Source organism: Lingula anatina, chromosome 8 (assembly GCF_051362555.1).
Source record: "Lingula anatina isolate TDL-2025a chromosome 8, LinAna3.0, whole genome shotgun sequence".
Taxonomy (NCBI): domain Eukaryota; kingdom Metazoa; phylum Brachiopoda; class Lingulata; order Lingulida; family Lingulidae; genus Lingula; species Lingula anatina.
The window spans coordinates 20,358,381-20,381,124 of record NC_141774.1 but is presented as its reverse complement, the minus strand read 5'-3'; the positions used below and the strand labels follow the sequence as shown (position 1 = coordinate 20,381,124).

The 22,744-nt window shown below is 38.5% G+C and overlaps 3 protein-coding genes across 3 annotated transcripts; 2 read left to right on the top strand and 1 right to left on the bottom strand.

Annotated features, from left to right (window-relative positions):
• Positions 1 to 148: 148 nt before the first annotated feature.
• On the bottom strand, positions 149 to 5,329 carry LOC106166815 (carbohydrate sulfotransferase 3). Its single transcript, XM_013545471.3, has 3 exons — positions 4,786 to 5,329; positions 2,654 to 2,873; positions 149 to 2,037 (listed from the first exon to the last, which is right to left on the bottom strand). The coding sequence occupies exons 1-3, from the start codon at positions 4,919 to 4,921 to the stop codon at positions 1,221 to 1,223; spliced, it is 1,173 nt and encodes a 390-aa protein (XP_013400925.2). The 5' UTR covers positions 4,922 to 5,329; the 3' UTR covers positions 149 to 1,220.
• A 3,097-nt stretch (positions 5,330 to 8,426) lies between these two features.
• On the top strand, positions 8,427 to 12,097 carry LOC147760549 (uncharacterized). The gene is made up of 5 exons (XM_086994287.1): positions 8,427 to 9,493; positions 9,849 to 10,011; positions 10,441 to 10,530; positions 10,803 to 10,904; positions 11,278 to 12,097. The coding sequence occupies exons 1-5, from the start codon at positions 8,973 to 8,975 to the stop codon at positions 11,566 to 11,568; spliced, it is 1,167 nt and encodes a 388-aa protein (XP_086850413.1). The 5' UTR covers positions 8,427 to 8,972; the 3' UTR covers positions 11,569 to 12,097.
• Positions 12,098 to 12,699: 602 nt separating this feature from the next.
• LOC106175978 (uncharacterized) lies at positions 12,700 to 21,946 on the top strand. Its single transcript, XM_086994702.1, has 13 exons — positions 12,700 to 12,870; positions 13,640 to 13,751; positions 14,216 to 14,439; positions 15,799 to 15,955; positions 16,193 to 16,505; positions 17,138 to 17,375; positions 17,763 to 17,883; positions 18,240 to 18,380; positions 19,121 to 19,273; positions 19,898 to 20,037; positions 20,476 to 20,624; positions 21,041 to 21,178; positions 21,604 to 21,946. The coding sequence occupies exons 1-13, from the start codon at positions 12,742 to 12,744 to the stop codon at positions 21,662 to 21,664; spliced, it is 2,076 nt and encodes a 691-aa protein (XP_086850828.1). The 5' UTR covers positions 12,700 to 12,741; the 3' UTR covers positions 21,665 to 21,946.
• Positions 21,947 to 22,744: the final 798 nt, after the last annotated feature.

Below are 22,744 nucleotides of genomic sequence, written 5' to 3'. Positions count from 1 at the left end.
AGGATCAAGGATCCCCCCACCCTACACTGTACAAGGTGATGTCCAGTAGGATAAACCTTTAACTCAAGGGCAAAGTCCTTATGATGAGGACCACTGTAACTACAGAGGCTGTTGTTGTTTTAAAAGCAAAAAAAAAACATAAAAAATGTTAACAATTTAAAGTTTATTCATAATTTATCACTAGAAGGTACCCCATCGTATAAAATATCACCCATTATACTTTAACTTGAGGGTAGAATAAGGAATTATACTAATTAAGACACTAATGAATGGTTATAAGCAACATTCTGTCTTATTTTGAACCTATTGAAAGCGTAGATGTAATACTCCTTTGGAATTTACCATCATTCGGAATATTCCATCAAGTGTGTGCAATGTATGCCAGACCTATGCCAGACCTATCAACGCAAACACATGCATAGTAATAAGCAACTGTGAATGAAACCATTACCACATTGGACAAGCATCTTTGGGCCACATATCTGATACCGGTCCCACAGCTCCAGTGCCAATACAAAATACAAATTGAATGGCCAAACATGGCAGTGTTTAACAAGACAGAACGTAGAATATACGAAAGCATGCTTCTCTTTGATGACCTTAAGCTCCATTTATATGCTTTCTGTTTGTGTCTCAATAGGAAACATGGATGCAAATATCATTATACATTTTTATGTCCACTTCTCACTGAATTTTTTACTTTTAATGACTATTATTGTGTAAATAGCCATAGCAATATTATGAAAGCTAAGGGTCTCACTGGCATTTTGTTATACATTTTGTTGCTAAGCACCATTTTATGTTTGCTGACTCTACGCTTTTGATTACTATACAAAGAACATGAAGGGATTTTGATTACTGCATTTCAATTAATACCTTTATTTTAAAAAAATCATCGTAAAGTTTGTCGGCAATACGGCAACCCAAGCAATTAATCTTATTTAAAACGTCATTCCTGAGGGCACAGTCGAAGATTGTGGTAGGTGTGATAGAGCATTCCCGTGGATTGTGACCAAGTAACTTAGCAAAGGGTCCGAAAACGTTCCCCTCAAGAAATTCTTCACTAGCTTTCCACATATCGGACTAGAGTAATACTAAAATGACTGACATGTTTTCTGGACGTCTATATATATATATTAATTGAGCTAAAACTGATGGTAGAGCACCTTTTCTGAGACCATTTGACACTATAAAATGACATATTTTAAATAATTCTAATTTCATGTTTTACTTATATTTGCATTTGACAGATTTTGCTGCCGCAGTATTCTGAAAGCGGGTTCGTACATTGGAAGAAGTTTCAATACGTCAGCACAAATCGCATCCACCTGAAGCGCCATCTTGAGCGGCATATCTGTCTTCCATCTGTGCGCCGTTTCTAGGGCATTTCGCCTTTTTGTCCCCCACGTTCCATTGTCTGTTTCAGCCCCGGTGGCCCTTTTAAGCCACGATTCGATATTGCCAGGCATTGTACGACCTAGAAAACTGTAAATTCTATGACTCCAAAGGACGGGATCCTCCACCACGTCTTCGTAAATCACCTGCAATATTCTCCCTGGGTAGCGTTTTTCTAGCGTTCTCCTGCTTATTAAGTCTGGTAACATATGCTCATTACAGTGTCGATGTACTGCGCATTCAAGCCCACAATACTCGTAGAGCCAGCGTTGCGAATTGATCGATCCCCGTGGATCTCGGATGAGATGAATGACCTTGGCATTTGGATATTGACCCAGAATGGGGTCAAGGTCGTTCAAGGGCAGGCGTATCACCTTAAATGCCTTAAAGCTGAATCTCGTGCATGCTTCCTTGAGAATATCTGTACACTTGTCGCTTGTATCTCCGTCTTCTTTGAAACAATTTTCCATATCTTTTAAGTTCTTTTGCTCGGGATTGCAGAAAGGCCAAATTCGCATATTCATATTTAAGAAATATACAGACTTCGGCAGATGCTCTATATCGCAATGGATAAGTTTTTTGAGGACGTCCACCATGAATGCGGCCTGTTTGTCAGCAGCCATTGTGCCCATGGGTCCCATCCTGTAAAGACAAAAAAGATAAAAATGTTTTTTTATGCTGCACCGCAGACAAACACACAGACAAACGCCCAAACAAACAATTGCATGAATATAACAGGCAGATCGGTTACCCTGCAGGAAAGGACTGGAAGACACAAAGAAGAATTAGGAACTAAAATTGAACCCTAGACAAACAGTTCGCAGTTTTTTTCTCCAGAATTTTTAATAATAACACACACACACACACACACACACACACACACACACACACACACACACATATATTGCCCCAAACAACATAATACTTAATTTAAGGAGTCTCTGTTATATTAGCTTTTTTGGCAATCTGCGCAGACTGTGCACATGAGTATTTTTTTTACAACATCGGCTAATGATTAAAATATCACATGCAATGCAATATGTAATTCATCTTTTTATGACAGTTTTGTAATTATTTTGATTGAAGCGTTAGGTGTTTCTGAATATAAGAGAAGCCTCTCAAACAGCAAAGAATTTACATGGTATAAAAAGAAAAGTGTTCCTTCCGTTGCTATTACATTGGGCTGTTAAAGCACACTAGGGACAGGAAAATGAGAATAAAAAGAGATAAAAAGAAAAGAAGAGAGAGCACAAATTACCTTCGTGTATTGCCAGGGTAGATATAAAACGTCTCATTGAAGAATGATTCTCTAAACCATCGCAGAGGCTCAAAGAAGTACACAGCTTCTGCATTCTGGTTAAATATCTCCGCTAAGAACGTTGATCCACTCCTGTAATAGGCGAGGACTATGACGATGTCAGTTTGGGACTCGTCCTGCCTTGGATATGTGTCTCCTGTGGCATTGGTTGAAGCTGGTTCTAAACAGAGAAGAAAGTTCTTAGGTACAGTACTATTTAAAACAGTGCAATGTTTTGGAAATTTGAACAACATACGCTTAGCGAACAACTACGAGAGGTGGGGGGGGGGGGCAAGGAATAAAAAATTCACGAAATATGTTCGACCAAATATAAACACTGTAGTATATTAGTTTTATGTCAATATAATAATAATTCAAGTTTAATATGAAGGTTAACCATTTTAGGAAGGAGAGGGGGTACTCCGAAAGTTAAAGTAGGGGTACAGCAGGGCTTACATTGTATTCGATGTAACCCCCCCCCCCTCCGATCTGCCTTTGGTATACGTATAGTGAAGAGGAGTTAATATAAAATGAAGGGATAAACATTTTCCTGCAAATGGGTCTGCCACTTACAATACAAGGGGTCCCAAGAGAATGGTTTTAACAATAAATAAATAAATAAATAAATAAATAAATAAATAAACAAAAAATAAATAAATAAATAAATAAATAAATAAATAAATAAATAAATAAACACTATAGTTTGATAATTCAAGTTTTCTTTCAAGCCTCCCTGATGGGTTTTAAAACAAGCACAACATATCTGAAATCAACGCTATTCGTAAACAATTATTTTCGAATTATCTACTGCAGTCGTCAACTGAAAGAGCTAGCATGCATATGATTTTAGATTTACCATAAAAATATCTAGGCCATGCCACTGCTGTTGGTTTTTATACTACCTTGATCGTTTTCAAGGTTTACGAAGCGTACGAGATGATATGGTTGTATATTTCTATATCACCATGCAGAAACAACACTAACGAAGCCTACAGCTACTGGTATCCATAAACGTCAATTTGCATGCAAGCTCTTAATTAGAACATTTATGATACTTTAATTCTTCTGTATACATTTAACTTAGAACGATTCTCCAGAAAGTTAATGAAAAATACCAGTTTACTACAAACAAACAAATAAATAAATCAAAGGAGATAAATCAGGTGTTCAACGTTTATTGTAGCCACTTTACATGTGTGAAAGGAATGGTAGTCATAAGAATGGGCAGATTGGGCTCCAATATGATTAGTACAGGTTAGGGTTAGTTAAAGAAATGGGGTTAGTATATGGGACGAAAGTAATGGGGAACGGTCTACGGTTCCTAGCCGACTTCCATTCCCGTCTTACTGATGCCTGTAACAACACGTCTACTGCGCCACGTAATGTGGCGTGAATACAATAGAACTATACATATATGTGTTATAGTAAAATCAGATTAGGACTTGCTTCTATACATAGTGTTGGCTAAGGGTGGCGTGCACGTCCAGTGAAACTCATACTAGGTAGATCGATCCAACTCCGTGGGGACTCTTGCTGAATGCAATCAGATTAACTGAATGACACACCTCGTCGACCAGCTAGGGGAGAATTCGAAGTAACAGCGTGTGCGTTGTTTCGCACTCAAAATGAAGTGAAAAAGCTTCCCAAAGCCAACCGCACGCTAATATAATGTTTATCGCCACTTACCTGCTCAAAGAGGCGTATGTGCCATTCAGTTAATCTGACAACATTCAGCAAGAGTCCCCGTGGAGTCGGTTTGATCTACGTAGAACGTTAGTTTCATGGGGAACGCACCATAAGATGTACCTTCAGGCTTGGGGGCCATCATTGTATATGTGGGGCGCGCGCAGGCACGAACACACACACACACACACACACACACACACACACACTGCTCTGTGGAGGCTCGAAAGGTAACACCCAGTGGTCGTGATAGGGGGGTAGACCAAAAGGGTGGCTATACATGTCTGCTTGCAGTTTCGGTTTCACAAGCATAGCTTACCTGTGGTGTTTTCAGTTTAAGTGGCCTTTTCGTATTTTGTGGTTTTCAAACAAGTTTTAAATCATTTCAAATCACAAAGACGCAGGCCTACCTTTCGTATCTGCTAACAACAATCCACGCGTACTGGGCCGATTGTTCGATCCTCCCCAAGACAATCGTAGCAGGATGCCGGCGCTGACACATAACATCAAAAATACGGTGCGGGTGAACCAGGTATTTGTAGACATAATGCCTCTGACGCCTTAACGCTTAAAATAACAAGAATGAATGGCCGATCAGCTTCTCGCTACTCTACCGTCCTCGTGTAGTTAAATTCGCTCATGTTGGCATTTTCTCATGCAGTTATGAACATTCCCGAAGTCCCCGAAGTCAGGGTAGAACAACACATACGAGTCAGCCTAGTGACATGGCGCATTCCAATACCCGCATTGTTAGATCTATATATAGTGATATTTGCTCATGTGATCACAAGAAAGCCTCAGACTGTGACCACACCTGCTATTAAGTGAGCCTTTATGGGGAGTGGATGTCCTACAGAATTGGTCCAATGTTTGTTTTTCTTCTTAAAATCATATGATTCTTGGCTCCAGTGTTAGCACAGTGCTTTCAAATATATATTCTACAGTACCATGCAGCACCGTCCCGCCCTAGGCGTATTAACAGCTTTAATTGCCTTTATATTTTAATTGTTTTTCACGGAGGTACCGATAATGGGGTTTTTTGAACTCATAAACCTTTTTTTCGTGTGAAAAAATGATATTATACTTAACACCTGTAATGGTAGATACAACTGTGCAGCATGGCTTCTCTATTGTCTTGAAATCAGGACAAGATTGTTCTCAACTTTAACTAAGTGCTAAGCGCACATTTTTCTGGTATTCAGTTTTGGTCAGCTTTGTTAACGTTTCCACGTATACTCGTATAATCACCAGCTTTTCTGCATTCTACTCAACGCCAGGAGGAAGGGTGTTAATCAGTTAATCTGATTGCATTCAGCGAGAGTTCCCGCGTGGTTGTGATCTACGTAGGGCTATAGTTTCATTAAGAATGAGCCCTTACTCGAATTCTACCCAGATTAGATCAGCACTACAGCTATATCAAACTAAACATTGTGGTTGTTTTATAACGAGGAAGATATTGCGGAAGATACAAGCCAATACCCACTTCATTCCAGTGAACTACGTATGTATTGACCTTAAATACGGTAGACCTAGTTCCAGGACGAAGCTCTTTTGTGAAAAATGCTGCAGGCGACTTTACAGCCCAGTTATTGTTTGAAATCGCCCCCCTACTTCATTGTTTGTGACCTCATTCCTCGGGGTCAAATGCTCAATAACAAGGGTGCTGAGCTCTCAAGAATGAGGTACACTGAATTCATTGATTACTCAGACATTTTGTCTCTTTCACACGCAGTGCACTTAAAAGGATGTCTGCACCAGCCGGGTGATTGTAACTGCATATCTTGGATTTCTTTGCCCAAAGTGTGCCTACGAACCATAACACAGGCGCTGAGCTTACTTCTGCACCGATTTGGTGAGCCTTAGACCCCGTTCCCATACCTAGATCGATCTAGCAGCATCGACCCATCTCCGAGGGGTCTCTCGCTAGATTGCATTCAGCTTAAGCGACTCTGATGTCTGTCACACCTATTAAAGCTGTTAGAGGGTAATTAAGTGATAGACACAATAAGAGTGGGAACAGGGTCTTTGATGTACTAGAGACGTCAGTGACCTATGACACTCAGAATCTGCTCACTTTGATGTCTTTGAATTCTATTCATGTTAATAAATGGGACTTAGGGTGCATCCCAGAGATTTAGATCGATCCAGAGATTAAGGGTGCTTTCCCAGAGATTTAGATCGATCTAAAGATTAAGATTTAGATCGACCTAACTCCCTGGGGGTTCACGCTAAATTGCAGTCAGCCGAGCGGGCACCATAGTTAATTACCCCCTTACAGCTTTTAGTAGGCGGGACAGACGCTTAAGCCGGCCAAGCTGACAGTAATCTAGTGAGACTCCCCACAGGGATAGATCAATCTAAAAATCTATGGAAATGGGTTGTAAGATTTAGATCGACCTAACTGCCTGGGGTTTCACGCTAAATTGCAGTCAGACGAGCGTGCACCATAGTTAATTACCCCCTTACTGCTTTTAGTAGGCGGGACAGACGCTTAAGCCGGCTAAGCTGACAGTAATGTAGTGAGACTCCCCACAGGGATAGATCGATCTAAAATCTATGGGAATGGGGTCTTAGTCATCCACAGGATAATACTTCAAGGCACAACGCGTTAGGCTTTTTTGTATTGTAAATGGATTTTTCTTGGTAATTACAGACATTTTCCCCTTAATCGCCAAATTATGCCCCATAAAAAACCGTGGATAAATCTATTATCTACAAACACTTTCTCACGGCGTCCTTCCTATGCAACGATCTGCGCATCACAACGTACGAAGCATTTAATATACCAAAAATACCATACAAAACTTGGCCGAAGAATAATCATAGATGAAAAAATGTTATTATACTTATATGCAAAGAGAGCAAACTCCAGATTAAATATTAGCTTCAGTACTTTACTAATACCCTTCTTATCGGAATTTTCGAAGACAGTACCGCATCTACTGGCAATTGAGTCGTAAGAGTCATTCAGGCTCAGTAGTTAATATCTTCATTATTTGAGTGGTTATAGTAAATCACTGTATAACTGTATATTTATAAGGGTATCTCTATTGCACATTTTCATTGTACTCATTGCATCCTACATTAAATAAACCAACATGTAAAGGCCTATTATTTAACTCAGGTCTTATAAGTCATATCACACCTTTTCAGGTGGGTGTGCACTGAATACCGGACAAATCGTGTCTGTGAGACACTTTGAAAGGAAAGGGAGGGCACGTGAGCAGGCTTAAGTTTTGAGGAACAGAAGGACTCGATAGAGGACAATCCTTCTCCACCAAAACAAAAAGTAGTTTTATGCTATAACTATATAAAAGCAGAAGATTAGGTCAAGGGTTTGGCGAGTTTCGTCCTCGCTGTCAGACTGTCAGTGAAGAACACCACCACCTGTAATATCACTGACGTTCCACGAAAAAGTGAACACTTGAGTCACGCCAGTGACGCACACACATTGTGTAATGTTTCTATAATACTGACTCACACAATTAATTTTGATATTTTATATTATTATACCCTCCAATCTGAAATAAATCAACTGTAAATGATATGAAAGTGGTATGAAACAGCTATGAAAATGTTACTCATTAATGTATGCGTCGCTGATGTGACTAAGATTTACATTTTTTTTTTTTTTTTTTTTTTTTTTTTGCGGAATGACCCTGATAAGGTTTATCGTGTTTTATCCATTTAGGGAGGAAAGAGATGGGTGATTTGATTTTTAAAATAAATGAACTGAGAGTGAGTGGAAAATTCATTTTAATTATGTGCAAATAGCTTTATTTTCGCCCCTGTTAAATTTCCATTGCAGTGGTTAAATACACGTATAATGTGATCATAAAAGTGACCTAGCTGACAGGAAAACTATGTGACAACTAAAACGACAAAAATAATATACCATCAATTTCTGATAAGCAAAGGAGTCAATCTTATGAACAAGGACGAGTCTAGGGGACGAAGCGGGCACGCCCCCCCCCCCCACACACACACACATACAAATACCCACACAGCGTCCCCCCCCTCAACATATAAAATAATATGCTATATGCGACATGCATTTTGGTGCAGTTCTTTCTCGGCTCTACAGCAAAATGTTTTTCATTCTGCCACTGGTCCTCTACCAAGCAAAGCCCTGGGTCCTCCAGTGCGCGCGTGTATATCATGTGACCCATAGCGCCACGTGACAGTAAGTGTCCACAACCTGTAACCCTATGTTATACGTATGAATACAAAAGAGAAGAGATCACCAAGTTTATCAAGTATGATCGATAATTAACGCACCGGTATATTGTTAGGGCAATTCAATTACTGATAGCCGATGTATACGCCGATACCCCCTTTAACCCATGTAGTGTATATATACAGTGTATGAAGGTACATTTACTACCCTGTACATATCAACATTAGCTATCGTATTGGCATATCTCTTGATTATGAGAGCGTGCAGTGAATAATGAAATATCATCTATAAAAGGTACACGTAGTCTCAGGGAATGTAGAAAGGCCTGTGATTTTGTATATAATACATACACGTGTGTAACTAACCGAAAACTGTACCGCATGGACAATCTTCAAAGTGACTGCCTGAACACCTACCGCAATGGGATCTGGGTTTTCTTCTTCCGGAGGCGACAAGAAAAGAAACCTTTTATTGCGGGTTAGTTACACGCCAGCGTCTGCCAGCCATAATATAAGCTTCACTGCTGCTGGCCCTGACTTAAGCAGGACTCAACCCAAATGCACGTCGACTCCAGGAAATAATGCAAATATAAGTTTGAGCCAGAATGAAAAGAAGGACGAGAAAAAAGAGGCGACGGGTGTAAGATCTTTTTTCAAACTAATTCTCAAACCTAATGCTCTTGCCACGAACCCGAAGCCGAGACCCGCTCAAAACAATCTCATCAAAACACAAGAAAAAGCAACTCATCCAGAAAACGTCATCACCACCAAGAACAAACCAGGAACGACAACAACGAGAGTGACAGCAACTTCTAGGCGTTCTCAAAGACGGAGTGGTTTCGTACGGGTCTCTTACACGCCTTCGTTGACAGAACATGAAATCACTTTTACCAATGTCTACAGAAGATTGAAACCAAAGGAATCAGATACTACACGTAATAGGTAGGATTAAGATACTCGGGAATAATATTGAGTTCGAAAGCATTTTAGGTGAAAAAAGGCCAACTTAAGTTATACACTGTATTTTTCGAGGTACTCTGAGACGTTTCTTTCCCTTTATTAATACTTCTGCGACACCACGCTATTCTGTCTACCTCTACAAATTAAGATAACTATAGATACTTTGCTTACATGTATTTTTTTTGTCTTATTTATCAGGATATAAAAAGATTTTTAAAAAATTGGTCGGATGACAAAGACTGTACATGTATGTGAAAGTGAAAGTATACTTTGGAATAACCCCTATCAATTTTAATTTTTAAAATTGCTTACATGGATTTTCTCCTCTTTTTTCTAGTGATCCGATCACGCGGACAGTGACAGGCCAACAAATGCGAGTCCATGCTGCAAAGGAGGAATACTTAAGTCTAAAGAACATACAATGGAAAGAGGCTCGTCTTGAGCTGAATAACCTCCGTGGTGACCTTGACATGGACCGTATTCTATTTGATATACTCATGGTAAAGTCAGTCAATCATGTATTATAACTGCCGAGATAAGGTCAACACAGACAATACAGTTGCCTTCATTGCAGTCTTTTAGTTTTTAACTAATTAAAATTATGGACCTGCCAAAATAACCTATATCTAAACTTGAATGTTAAACACACATATTACTACTATAGACTATATGCTGAGTGCAATCTATATGCTCTGAATATGCTACTGTGCTGTAAATAACATATTTTCTTAAGAAACACCCATATCTAGGTTTCAATCGGCGGCAGTTCATGATTCTGAAATGAAGTCAAACATTTCTATTAGAACTAATTTTGTTTATAACTTCTGTGTAATACCACTTATGTTTTCTTCCTTTTTATATGTTTATTTTATCATTTTTTAAATTTATTTATCAATTAAATTGTTTGTTTGCTCACGGCTACCAATTAGGCCTCTTATGCTGCTGTGATCCAACACAGGGAGGAACATTTCATCAAACCACTGTTACAACCGTTTGGTGGGAATGGAGGTAAAAAACAGGTGAGTCGTGAAAAAGTAAATTTACAGGTATTGCATATGGTAGCTTTATATTAAAATACTTCAGCTCAGAGCGACAAAACTAGTTAACATAGTTTATAATTATATGTGACACCGTGACATGGCATTTTTGCGTCATTTGAATGTATGACGTCACGCAAACAATGCTAAATATGTGACGTCACAAACAAAATAAAATCACATGGTGTCCAATACATGACGTCACTTCATTGGAAATGGCAATTTATTTTTTTTTTTTTTTTTGTTTTTATCAGGAGAAGAAAAGAACTTTACCACCTTGGCTTGAGGAGTCGCTTTTCATCTTTTGGGCAGACCTAGCTGATACCGATACGGCAAGTTTTGCCGATTTGTGCGAGGTAATAGGGCATGTTATGAATAAAGGTGACAGTGAGCACCGGTATATAGCAGGCGCTATGAATACAAAAAAAAATTAAATAGCTAAAATGTCTGTAGCTCGTAAGCTCTCACTACCACCACCCTTAATGTATGACAGACACACTGATAGTCTATTTTCTGCATCTGTAGTACTAAAGGTTTTTATTTTACAGTACCGAAAGCGCCAGTCTTACTGTGAAGTCTTACAAGACCAATGCATACACTTATATCATGCTAAGCTTGATGTGTCCATAGCACTATGTGTAATCCAACTATTTGTTCTTACATTTCAAGTATAACACTTACGTTGCTTGCATTTCAAATTTACATTCCCGTCTTTGTGTTGCTTTTCAGCAAATACTTGAAAAAACCACGCTGTCATCTGAAAAGGATATTTCACAATTTACGCAGACTCTGGCATACATTGACTCATGTCTAAAAACAACCTGGCGTATAATTAACAACCATTTGATCCTCGATGCAGAGGATACTGTATACAGCGGAATCAAACACGCAGTGGAAAATGATGTCTGTGGCTCTCACGCCACCGCCATAATAGAGAGATACATCTGGCCTACACTCTTGGACAGGTTCGGGGATGTGGTCTGTAGAGGCTGTGTGCGGATGTGTCTTCATCAAGTTTAGTTTAAAATTTTAAGACTAAAAATTTAAAACAATAATAGGAAAAGGGGTATAAGATATATGGTATAATCTTTTAGACTAATATTTGATAAAACTTTGATACAAGAGAAATAGGAAGTTGTCCAAAATGAAGTCAGAAATGAAGCTCTAGAGACGTGACTGATGCTTCAGACCAAAACTTTCGTGGGAAATCTCTTTCTCTCCCCCTCTCTCTCTCTCATGAAATACATGTACATGCATTTGAAAGCTGTAGTCTCCCTCCCTCTCTCCCTCTCTCTCTCTCTCTCTCCCTCTCTCTCTCGTATCCCATGTTTAATCAGTATTCATTTCAAGCAAAGCAGTGACAATAAATATATGACAAAAATAACACGCTGCATTTACAAAATAGGTGCTGAAAATAAGAGAGAAATTCAACAACAGTCTAACATTCAAGATTTTTTAAAACACCGGGAATTTAAAAATACAACAGCAACTTGCTTATCATGTGAACATTGAGTGAGGAATAAAAAAAAATTACCAACACAACACAAAGGTATATATGAAAATACAGACATTGAATAATCAAGTATGAAAAACAGCTGCTGTGTGTGAAACTGCCATCATAGTCACAGTTGTGTTACATAATGCTTTGTTCAATATATATAATAGCACGTCTGGTCTGTTGTTCAATCACTATCAGACGCAAAGGACGATGAAACTGACTGGAGAATAACAACAGCTCTATCCCAGAGTGTTATTTGCTGTACTACTGGATAGGTATACAGACGGTTTTGCTTTTGTTATTTTAATGTTAGTGTCCCATTTCTGAGAATGATAATGGTCTAATTATGAATAAATAAATAAAGGAAGCAAAGTACACGAAAAAATAAAATAAAAGTTATTGAGATGAATGGAAAAAAACAGATAAACCAAAATCAGGAGTCAATATGTAAATGCATAAATATTTCAATCAATTTGTATTCAAATGAATGAATGAAGCAAGTAATTAATCAATCGCCAATTTGAAATAATATTGCACCTGATAATCTGCGTGAAGCGATTATTTTACAAAGCCCGCATGGCAGTTGTTTTCGTTGTATGCAAATTGAAAGGGTTTCGGCAAATAATTCAAACCCAACAGACTGTGCGTGACTGGCAGAATTGCACACTTTGGCTTTGGGAGAGCGACGCGAAAGGATGAAGACGCAATTTCTCTGGAGTCTTCTCTTACCACTCATGGCTGTGGTCATCCACAATGTCAAGAGCCAGGACGCTGAGGCGTCACCTACATTGTCAGAGATAAGTTCTATGGTTCAAGATTTAAAGGTAAAGATAATTAATTAAGTGGGAATACTATGCCAACGTAAGTAATTGTCTGGTTTTGTAAACTGTTTTATTTTCGGTTATTTAACGATATTGCCTTGCCAACTTCCATCTCTTTAAAACGATGTCGAATTTGGTAGCATTTTTAAATCATTATTAAAATATCGGTTGAAGTTATTTTTACGAGAGAAAATGTTGCTTATATCATTGTTCTTTTCACAATTTTTTCTGCTTAAATAAATAATAAGGATAGGTTACAAATAAAGTTTACCTCACAATTTTCTTATCTCATTCAACTTTTTGTTCCGACGCTAAATCATTTCATTGATAATGATTAGTTGTAAATCATGTTTGACTGAAAATTACCTCTAAATTTACTTCTTTCATATTTTTTTATAAATATTATGAGAATAAATTTCAAACCACGTTGGATATAAAATTTCCTCTTAACTCCGTTCAAATCCCCGTTTAAATGTTCTGAATATTTCCTGATAACTATATATTGCACATCATATTTGACAAATAGCAACCCCCTTCAGGGCGGATCCAGGATTATTTGAAGGGGGGGGTGTCCGGTTTTTATAAAGACAGGCCTCAGAAGCGAAGCTGGTCCTGGACCCCCCCCCCCCCACCCCCACCCCCACCCCCTCCTACTGGCCCTGGACCTACATGTATGGTTCAGCTAGTGAAAATTCTACAGGGGACCTAATTCCAAGAGGGCACTATTGGTGTGATTTATTTAGAAATCCGCCACTGCCTTTCATCTTTCCAGAACGTGGTGGATCTCCTAGCAAACCAGCTGATGATGCAGCAGTTGATAGTAGAGGAGAAAGCGAGGTTCGACGGGGCGTCTGGAATCAAGCAGATTCGAATGGATATTGCCGGTAAGAAATCACTCTTAAAATCAGTGTCCGTTTATGTGTAGGCTATCGAGTGTTTGCTTAAGGTTATATTTTTGTGACTACTTTAAAAAAAGATCACCTTGAGATCAGATGATCAATTTTAACATGAAAATGTTTTGGGGGATATTAGGTTGGTTTCAGTTTGATTCACCAAACACCATTGGTTATTTTTTATCCTGCCTCAGGTTTCCCTGTGTGTATGTGCGTGTGTTCCGGTTTGTTTGTGCGCGTACGTGCGTGTGTATGTGATCTTGCCTGAATGTATGCTTGTGTATGTGTGCATTTGTTTACGGTAACAGCATGTGTGAGTACATTCGTGCATAACGTTTACGTGTGAGTTTTGCGTGTATATATTTTTTACTGGGTGCGCCCATCCAACTTCCACCTTCAAATTCGGCCCTCGTTTTCACGAAAATAAGAAAATTTAAAAAGATCTTTATTTTCAGGCACGCGCCCGTATCACACGCCCTCCCACGTGCGAGACAGCGTAGCAGCCTACCACGATCATGCTAATTACGATAGAACCGTGGGCATGGGGGAGATCTCCGCCGTCTTGAATGGGGTCGAATTTAAGACCAGGCACAACGACTTCAAGCTGGTCATGCCGTGTACAAGCGATGAGTCTTATCACTGTATAGAGAACATCCCCTTCCCGCCCGTCCCGCCAGAGGTCAGTATAATTGACGCATGCGTATTCTCTCGAAATTTTAAAGGATATCTTTTTAGAGGTCTGTCGAGAAGTTCACAAAAAATTTAATTTGTACAAGTTTTTGGTGCTCTTTTTTTAGGACTTTTTAAACGTCGAGTTAGCAAATAAATTGAAGTACTTCACCAAACAAGTGTTAAGAGAGGTGATTTCGTGGTCAAAAGCATGCCCTGGTCTTTGGAGGACGTGATCATGAGTGTGTGTGTGTGTGTGTGTGTGTGTGTGTGTGAGAGAGAGAGAGAGAGAGATGTGTTAGAAAATATTTCTGTTTTCAATCAGCTGACAAAATATTCCACACTGAAATTAAAACGTTATATATTACGGCGATTTTTTTTTTTTTTTTTTCATCAGGAAGGGCATGTCTTTTAAAGAAATTATTTTAAAACTAGCGTGTTTTTTTTTTTTTTTTTTTTTTTTTTTTTTAGTAAAGAGGAGCCACAGTTTCACAATTATGCACCAAGACACATCCTCCCGTTTTTCATATCTATAACTGAATAAATGAAAAACACCCTGAGTTTCAGAGTTGTGATAGAAATTCTACAATGCCCGGTATACATATAGGCCTACTCCCTACATACACGAATATTTTCTGGTCGTTGAGAAGAGTTCGCAATAGCCCCCAATCCTAGCATATAAACTAGCTTTGCAGCTTGAGGAATTTGTTGCAATAATAAATAATGAATATTACTCTACAACTCATACAGAAAAGAAAAAGACTGGCTTTCCAACACCTCCATAGAACCTTGCTGATCATCAGGGTTGTTCTGGGATTGTAAACAGCATAGGGGCATAAAGGCTTTAGAAATTTGTTTCCTTTTCAAAACGATCACATTCATAAAGACAGCTGTTTGAATAGTGGAGTCCCACATGAAATTAGCTGCTATAATGAGGCGCCGTTTGACTCATTTTTTAACAATAAAATTATCCAGAACATCATTGACAAAAAACATATCAAAATAAAAATGATGATGAAGGAATAAATCTTGATATGGAGAATGAAGGTTATAGGCTATGTTATATTTTATGTATTCGTCGGTTCTGAAAACGAAAACCAACCAAAACTTTCACACTTATTAGATATTTTCTGTTTTGTTGAAATAATAATAATAAGTAAAACACATTTTGATAATGGCCGCAAGTATAGAAAAGTTAATGTGAATCTACTAACATTTATTATTGCCATCATTATTGTTTTTGTTAAAAATATCATTAATATTGCAGTTATTACAATTAATTCATTGATTAATAATGAGAATTGCACTTTCTTGGTGGAGTAATGTACCCATGAGTACTTAACTAATGATACTATATTTTTATTAACAGGTAACAAGTAAGACGACGGTAGAGGAACAGATAGCAGAAATGAAGGAGTGGTTCAAAGCATTCCGTGATCAAAACAGTTATGTGCGGGACTACAGGAAGTACTTCAAGCCTGTCATGTGTTATTTGGAGGGCACGTGGACCAAGATAAGCCCAGACGGTAAAGAAAATATATCCAAAATTAATAAGTACAATACTTAATTAATTAATCTCTTAATATTTACTTTATTTATTTTATTTTATTTATTTATCAGCTTCGGTAGGCGTGACAGACATCTCAGCCGCTTAAGTTATTTGCAATTACGCGAGAATCCCCTTGAAGATAATTCAAGCTAAAGTTAGTACGATAGAATCTGAGAATGGTCTCTTCACCGTAACCCTTCCTCGCCACCAATAGGTAAACTGGAGGAGTCCTTCCAAAGCGACCGTCACGCTCTTGACGCGACCGACTGGGCTGACCTTCACCAGAAGACCCGTTTCACCTCCTACTCGGGCCGAAAGAGCCAGCTGGAGAATTTCGCCTTTCTTCCTGTGGCCGTGATGAACATCACAGACGGCATTCCCAAGATGGCGCAGTGGAACTACCGGATACTGTGTCACCCGATCAGCAAAGACATCAGCACCTCGATCTTCAGGGTGCGTGATGACCTCGGCTCCAGGCTGGCCTACCAGAGCGATTTTGAGACGCATTCGAAGACGCGCAGGGCAAGGTTGGTTGACTGGAGAGATTGGGGGTTGAAAGAAAGTGAAGATGAGTGATTGTGGGTGGGTGAATGAGAGTTTTTAGGTGGCTGAGACTAAGGTGAAAATACAGTATAAAGTACATGCAAGATGGACATGGATGTTACATGGCTGAAAAGTAGAAAACAACGGTGAGGAAAAGTGGGTAGATGAGTGAATTTGATGACTGAAAATAATTACAGGATGAATTATACTCAAAGGCTGCAGTCAGAACAGTGGACTAGCTAGTCCGCGGGGTAAGTATGGCGACCCACTAAAAAGCTTGCCGTCTAATGCCTTAATAGATACTGAATAGATTCCCTGTGGGGAAGTATTTAAATGGGTCTGCCATGCTCTGAATGCGGCCATAGTTTTCATGTCATGATTCGCCTTGGTATTCAGAGTAAAAAAATCATTTCAACTGTTGATGGAACCGAAACTAGATACGGGGCTATTCTTCTTTTCTATTTATATTGGGCCTATGTACCACATAGCAGACGACTATGTACAGAAGCTGCTGTTATTTACACACTGCGTATTTCATATAAATATCCATTGTGTCAATTAGGCCACAATTAAACATGGACAATTAATATTTCCATACAAATATCCATTGTGTTAGGTTCCAATTAAACCCGGACAACTCCAAATTCTGGCCGGATGAGCACCTGTTCGTCCGCGGGTTGACCGGCCTCTTGGACCAGATCATGGAAGAGATCCCCGGCAAGAATAACTACCCTGCTTATCTGGAAGATAACATATTTGACGAGCCATTTTACCAGTTGGAGCCTCTGGAGAACGGCACGGAAGTGATGCTCAACGCCGCCAGGTATCATCGGTGGTATCAGGTTATTAAAGCGGTAAGGGCGTATTGTTTATATGCTATATTGTGCCCGCCCCAACTCTGCTGTAAATAAACTATTCCCAAAGAAACTATCGGTCTATGTACCTCGATCCAACTTCACGGTGACTCTCGCGGAATGCAAACAGGTTAACGGATTAACACGCTTCCTCATGGAGTTGAACAGTAAAGCTGGTGATTTTACGAGTACGTTAAACTGCTTAGACCGATAGTTTCATTAGGATTGAGCCATTACTAAGTGAATTTATCGAATACGTTATTTTAGGATTCAACTCAGGGGGAGACCACAAAGTCGGTTCGTCATTGAAATTTACCAAGTACATTCCAGAATGTAATTTACGTTTATTATTGTTTCTGGAACAATTCTTCAATAATATTCTGCCAGGGTGCCAGCGGCCGGAAAACTCGTCATCGCAGCTATTCAGATGCCAATGTATTCATGGCCATGACAGATAAAGACGAGGTCGTCGGTATGACGTTTAAGAAGTGTAACCAGAACGGCAGAGGTAGGTGGTTCACGTGAGAAGTATTGCAGCAATGGCCGGTGTAAATGGTTTAGGTGAATTTTAATCTTAAAAGATTAAAATTCACCTAATTAATTAAAATTAATTAACCCGTTTCGCACCTGCGGCAATGGCAGATTGGGCGCATGACTTGGCACCTGTTTTACAATCTTTTCCCTAAAAATTGTCTCAATGAACAGACCAAAAACTTGCTCTACTTCAGTTCACGATATATTTCCTGCGTGGTGGGTGATGGATATGGGCCTGTGGCATAACTTTGGAGATCATAGCTAATATTTTTATCATATTCAACGGTAAACGTACTGACTCGATCCTTCCGGTTTTCTTCTTTTTTTCAGATTGTAAATGGGCTGATCAAAAATGGTCGTATGCCATACCTTTGGAAATCATTTATTTGACACCGCTGAGCTTGTGGAACCCCTATAACCTTAAAAACTGGGGAAAAGACCCGGATAAAATGGTGGTCAGGGCGGAAGACGGTGGGTGGCAATAGTGTTATAAAATAATTGCATTATTGGTGGTGCAGGTTTCTCATTGCCTCTTTGTAAATGATGGCAAAAAAGTAAATCATTCCAGAGGAAACTAAATGTGCTTCTTGTCTGTGAGGCATGCTTTACCCAAGATTAAGCTTGTCTTGATCACGTGACTGACTAGTCGCTATCGATGGCACTCAACTTCCTGAGCTTTCTTTGACAACTCAGTCTTTTAGCATTATATATATACGTAGCTTGATCATGCCCTAATGCGTTGTTTCGTATTTAAATCGTATTTAAATCTAGCTTCAAAATGCCGATTATCAATAGCAAAATATGAAACATCACATATGTTATGGAAGAAAGGGTCTCATACTGCGAAATTAAGATCGGTTTGGAAGTTTTATTACATAATGTAAACGTTTGACAAAATGCATTTCCTGTTTGGAGCTTATAATACATACAGTTGTATGAGATTATGATGAGCATTTTAAGTCAATCGCTGTTGTTCCTTCGTCACAATGCCATTTATCAGAATGTAAACTCTATTAAGATACAGTTTCAATTGATAACTGAACATGGTAAGCCTGAAATTTATATTATATTATATTATATTATATTATATTATATTATATTATATTATATTACTTAATGCACTTATATGGCAGTATACAGCAGGGCACAAAGGACATCATACAAGTAAGCGACTTTATAAAATGTAATGTGTGGCTAAACTCTCTGAGCAGGAACGCTTAGGACGGGCGCTCAGACAGTGGAGAAGGCATACAATGGCGTCAACGAATACACGTACTATCTGACGCCGAATGAGTTCTTCGCCTCCCAGGAAGCCGGAGCAGCGGACACCACTAGGAAAGGGGTGGGAGTCCTCGACCAAAACGGTACGAGAAATCTTTTTTGTTTTTAATTCTCCGTTTTTGTGACTGAAAAAAGGTCCTTGTCATTGTTATATACATATTAGCATATTAATGCAGAGCTTTGAAAAAATACGTACAGTAGATGGCGTAAGTTTCTGTTCTACCCTCTTTTACTTAATTTATCAGTCATCGCCATTGCTTGAAGCAACCTGCAACCTGTAGAAATTGTCAGACCCGCAGCACCATTAATGCGGTTATTATTTCATTAATTAATTATTTCTTAGCGGCATTGATATTCATAGTATTGATGCTCATTAATGTGTACCAGCAACAACACGCCTTGTACATATTTCAAGTGTTACCTAAATCATACTGTCCAGTTTTATCGCTCAGTCGCTATTCACATGAATAAATTGCATTAAAACTATGTTTACTAAACTTACATATATATACTGTATATATGTATTATACCAGGTACTAAGTTGATGACGTTGCGCCGTTCTCCATCTGCATTATTAGCAGACCGTGCAATGTATTTTTATCCAATAGGGAGATGCAACGTCATCAATTGTAGTGATGTGTAATTCCATTAAGAAATTTCAAATTGTTTCTTCATATTACACAAAAATGTTCTTTTTGCCATTTTAGGTGAGGTAAAAATCACCAGTTCCTCTGGTATTCGTGTATTTATTAATATTCCCGATGTGGGACTGATACGCCAACGGTACCCCATCTATCCTTTGACAACCGACGGAAGTAATATACAAAAGGAAATGGAGGCAATGAAGGTAAGAATTCATGTTTACCTGTGACAATACCAAGCATGTCTTTATGTGTACGCTTTAGTTTTGTTCTTCTTCTAACATTTTGCGAACCGAGGTCATTTCTACAGCGGGCTGTATTAGGTGGTTAACTAAACCTTTCTCTTTTCTTTAAAATGTTCTTGCAAATTCTTCTGTCGTATTCTCAAAACAATTTATTTAAATAAAAGAAAAAAATTGGTTATGCATTTTCTTAATGTCTTTTTTTTCTACAAAACACTAGAAATACATTACATAAAATTGTTTAAAATCAGCAATTCTTTAAAACGTCTACAAATCTTGCATCGCAGTGTGCGAGTTATGACGTCATCAACATATACTTATGTGTCGATAAAAGTAGCGATATTTACTAATATGTCAGGGTTGAAAGCTGCATCACGTGAACAATATTGACCTACATTCCAGGACCTGCTGATGGAGCAAAGCCGTTACATCAAAATGTACCGAGATCCGCCGCAAGGGGGCGGCACGACTACCGTGCCAGTGGAAGGAACAGACCTGTTGCTGACGACTTCTACAACTACCCAGAATCCTCCAGGGGAACATTTCCACGAGTAAATAATAATAATAATAATAATAATAATAATAATAATAATAATAATAATAATAATAATCCGATGCCTTGGATCTAAATGGAAAGCAAATCAACAAACTTATTGATTGTAATGAACCAGGAATTAATGCTTTTCCACCCTAAAGCTTAGTTATGTATTTTAGCTGCAATTTCATGTCAACTCCACGTGACTATTTGTTGCAGATAGTTCTGAAAATTTATTTCTTTCTAAACGTTTTGAATCGTTGATTGTTGCAGTTGATCAAATAATGTTGATAAAGCTAATATTTCCTTTCTTTACTCTTTTATTTCTTTCTAACCAATCCATCTTTTATATTAAATAGTTTATCTAATTTCATAGTACTTATTTGTCCATTTCCAATTCCACTCACAAACCCCACCCTTCCGTCTATTCAGAGTTGTGCTGAGCCCAGAGGAACAGACGAGGTTCGAGGCTGGGGAGATGTTTACTGTGACAACAAGTGAGGCTCTGGGCCACTCCCACTCCCTGAGACTGCGCTATGATAAATACTGCGGCTGCTACGAGATAATGAGGTAGATATACAGTGTCAGTTTTTTTATGAGGCGAGTAGGAAGCAAAATTCAAGAATTTTTCTGGAATTTGGTGGTGGTGGCGGTGGTCTACGTATGTGTGAGATCTAGAGTGTGTGTGTGGGGTTAACCATTCAGAAAAAAAGCGATAGGATATGTTGTCCCCCTCCACCCCCCTCTACCCCCCCCCCCCCTACACACACACACACATTAAAACCCCGCTTTCTGTGGTAATATGAATTACATGAATGAAAAAAGTAGAAGCTGAGAAAGCCAACTGGAAATATGTGTGCTGAGTAGGACCTACGTAATAATGTATTTATTTGTTTTATACTATACGGCCAAAAAATAACGCTGTAAGATTAATTAGTCCTCAATGAATATGTAACCATTGTTATATGAGTTTATAAAAAGAAACTTCGTTCCAGGTGTGACCAGCAACCTGAATGCTGGGATGGTCACATGATGGAGCTGTTCCAAGAAGTATGACGTGACGCTCGTGACACGCGACTGCTGGCAGCGACAACTACAGATGTGCAAGGTGTTTTTGATGGAAGCTGAAGTGGGGATGAGGTCCCTCTACGAGTACATCCGATATATAAAGTTTATATATTCAGAACTGTCTTTTTGAAATTTGATTTTGAATTTTCATCATTTTGTGAACTGAAAGATACCTGGAGCTGCATCACTAAATGTGATACAGCAAATTAAATCAAGGGGAACTGTATTGGCAAAACAATATTTTCTTGAATAAAACATTCATTTGAATGACAGGTGATTTTTGTTAGTCATTCGTCACGCGGCTGACACAATCAACCTTTGTCATTTTCATCACTACCCTGGAAAAAGGAGGAATCCAGTTATAAAAATTCTACTAAAATTTGCAAATAATGTAATATTCTCCACACACTGAATGTCTTTATGGATTTCATTCTAACTCTTTGCACCTTTACTTTTGCATTTATATTATTTTCAATCATATTTAATGCTAACACAACTGATTGTAAGGAAACGTTCTGTTCGCACAATAAAACCACAATAAAATGGAAGACAGACTTTCTGTTACACCGACCCTCAGTTTCATTACACCGGATCACGATCCGCAGAAAAAGACCCTTTATTACATTTTAACATTTTGTTTACTTGCCTAAGGATTTACAAGTCCAGTGCCTTAAATGCTGTGCACAGTAAAGAGTGAATAACGAAGGAATCCCATGCTGTAACTTAAATATTATGTGTTTACTATTCTAGATACAGACGCTATGGTGCAATGAATGTTCAGTCGACAACCCCCATAATTTTAAACGTTACTTTATCAATTCATGAAAACCATGAAACAATATCAACATCTAACTGGTTTCTTCTGGGGGTATGCGCGATGTGGCATAATGTTTTTCTTTTACTGGTTTCATAAACATGATTTAAGAACAAGAAAGTCCAAAGTTCTTACAAATAGAACGCAGGTAAACCAATTGATTGACAGTAAAATTGCGAGGCGACGGGTTCCAAAATAATAAGTGTTACACAGATAAGATAATTGTACAAAAGGACAAAGTATGGCAAACTTAC

Bases quoted from the DNA above. Each gene is read 5' to 3' on its own strand.
- LOC147760549 (XM_086994287.1), top strand. From the start codon at position 8,973: ATGGGATCTGGGTTTTCTTCTTCCGGAGGCGACAAGAAAAGAAACCTT. The intron at 9,494-9,848 runs GTAGGATTAAGA...TCTTTTTTCTAG, and splicing joins TCAGATACTACACGTAATAG to TGATCCGATCACGCGGACAG. The intron at 10,905-11,277 runs GTAATAGGGCAT...GTTGCTTTTCAG, and splicing joins GTTTTGCCGATTTGTGCGAG to CAAATACTTGAAAAAACCAC.
- LOC106175978 (XM_086994702.1), top strand. From the start codon at position 12,742: ATGAAGACGCAATTTCTCTGGAGTCTTCTCTTACCACTCATGGCTGTG. The intron at 12,871-13,639 runs GTAAAGATAATT...TCATCTTTCCAG, and splicing joins CTATGGTTCAAGATTTAAAG to AACGTGGTGGATCTCCTAGC. The intron at 17,884-18,239 runs GTAGGTGGTTCA...TCTTTTTTTCAG, and splicing joins GTGTAACCAGAACGGCAGAG to ATTGTAAATGGGCTGATCAA.
- LOC106166815 (XM_013545471.3), bottom strand. From the start codon at position 4,921: ATGTCTACAAATACCTGGTTCACCCGCACCGTATTTTTGATGTTATGT. The intron at 2,874-4,785 runs GTAGGCCTGCGT...TTCTCTGTTTAG, and splicing joins GTTGTTAGCAGATACGAAAG to AACCAGCTTCAACCAATGCC. The intron at 2,038-2,653 runs GTAATTTGTGCT...TTGTCTTTACAG, and splicing joins TACCCTGGCAATACACGAAG to GATGGGACCCATGGGCACAA.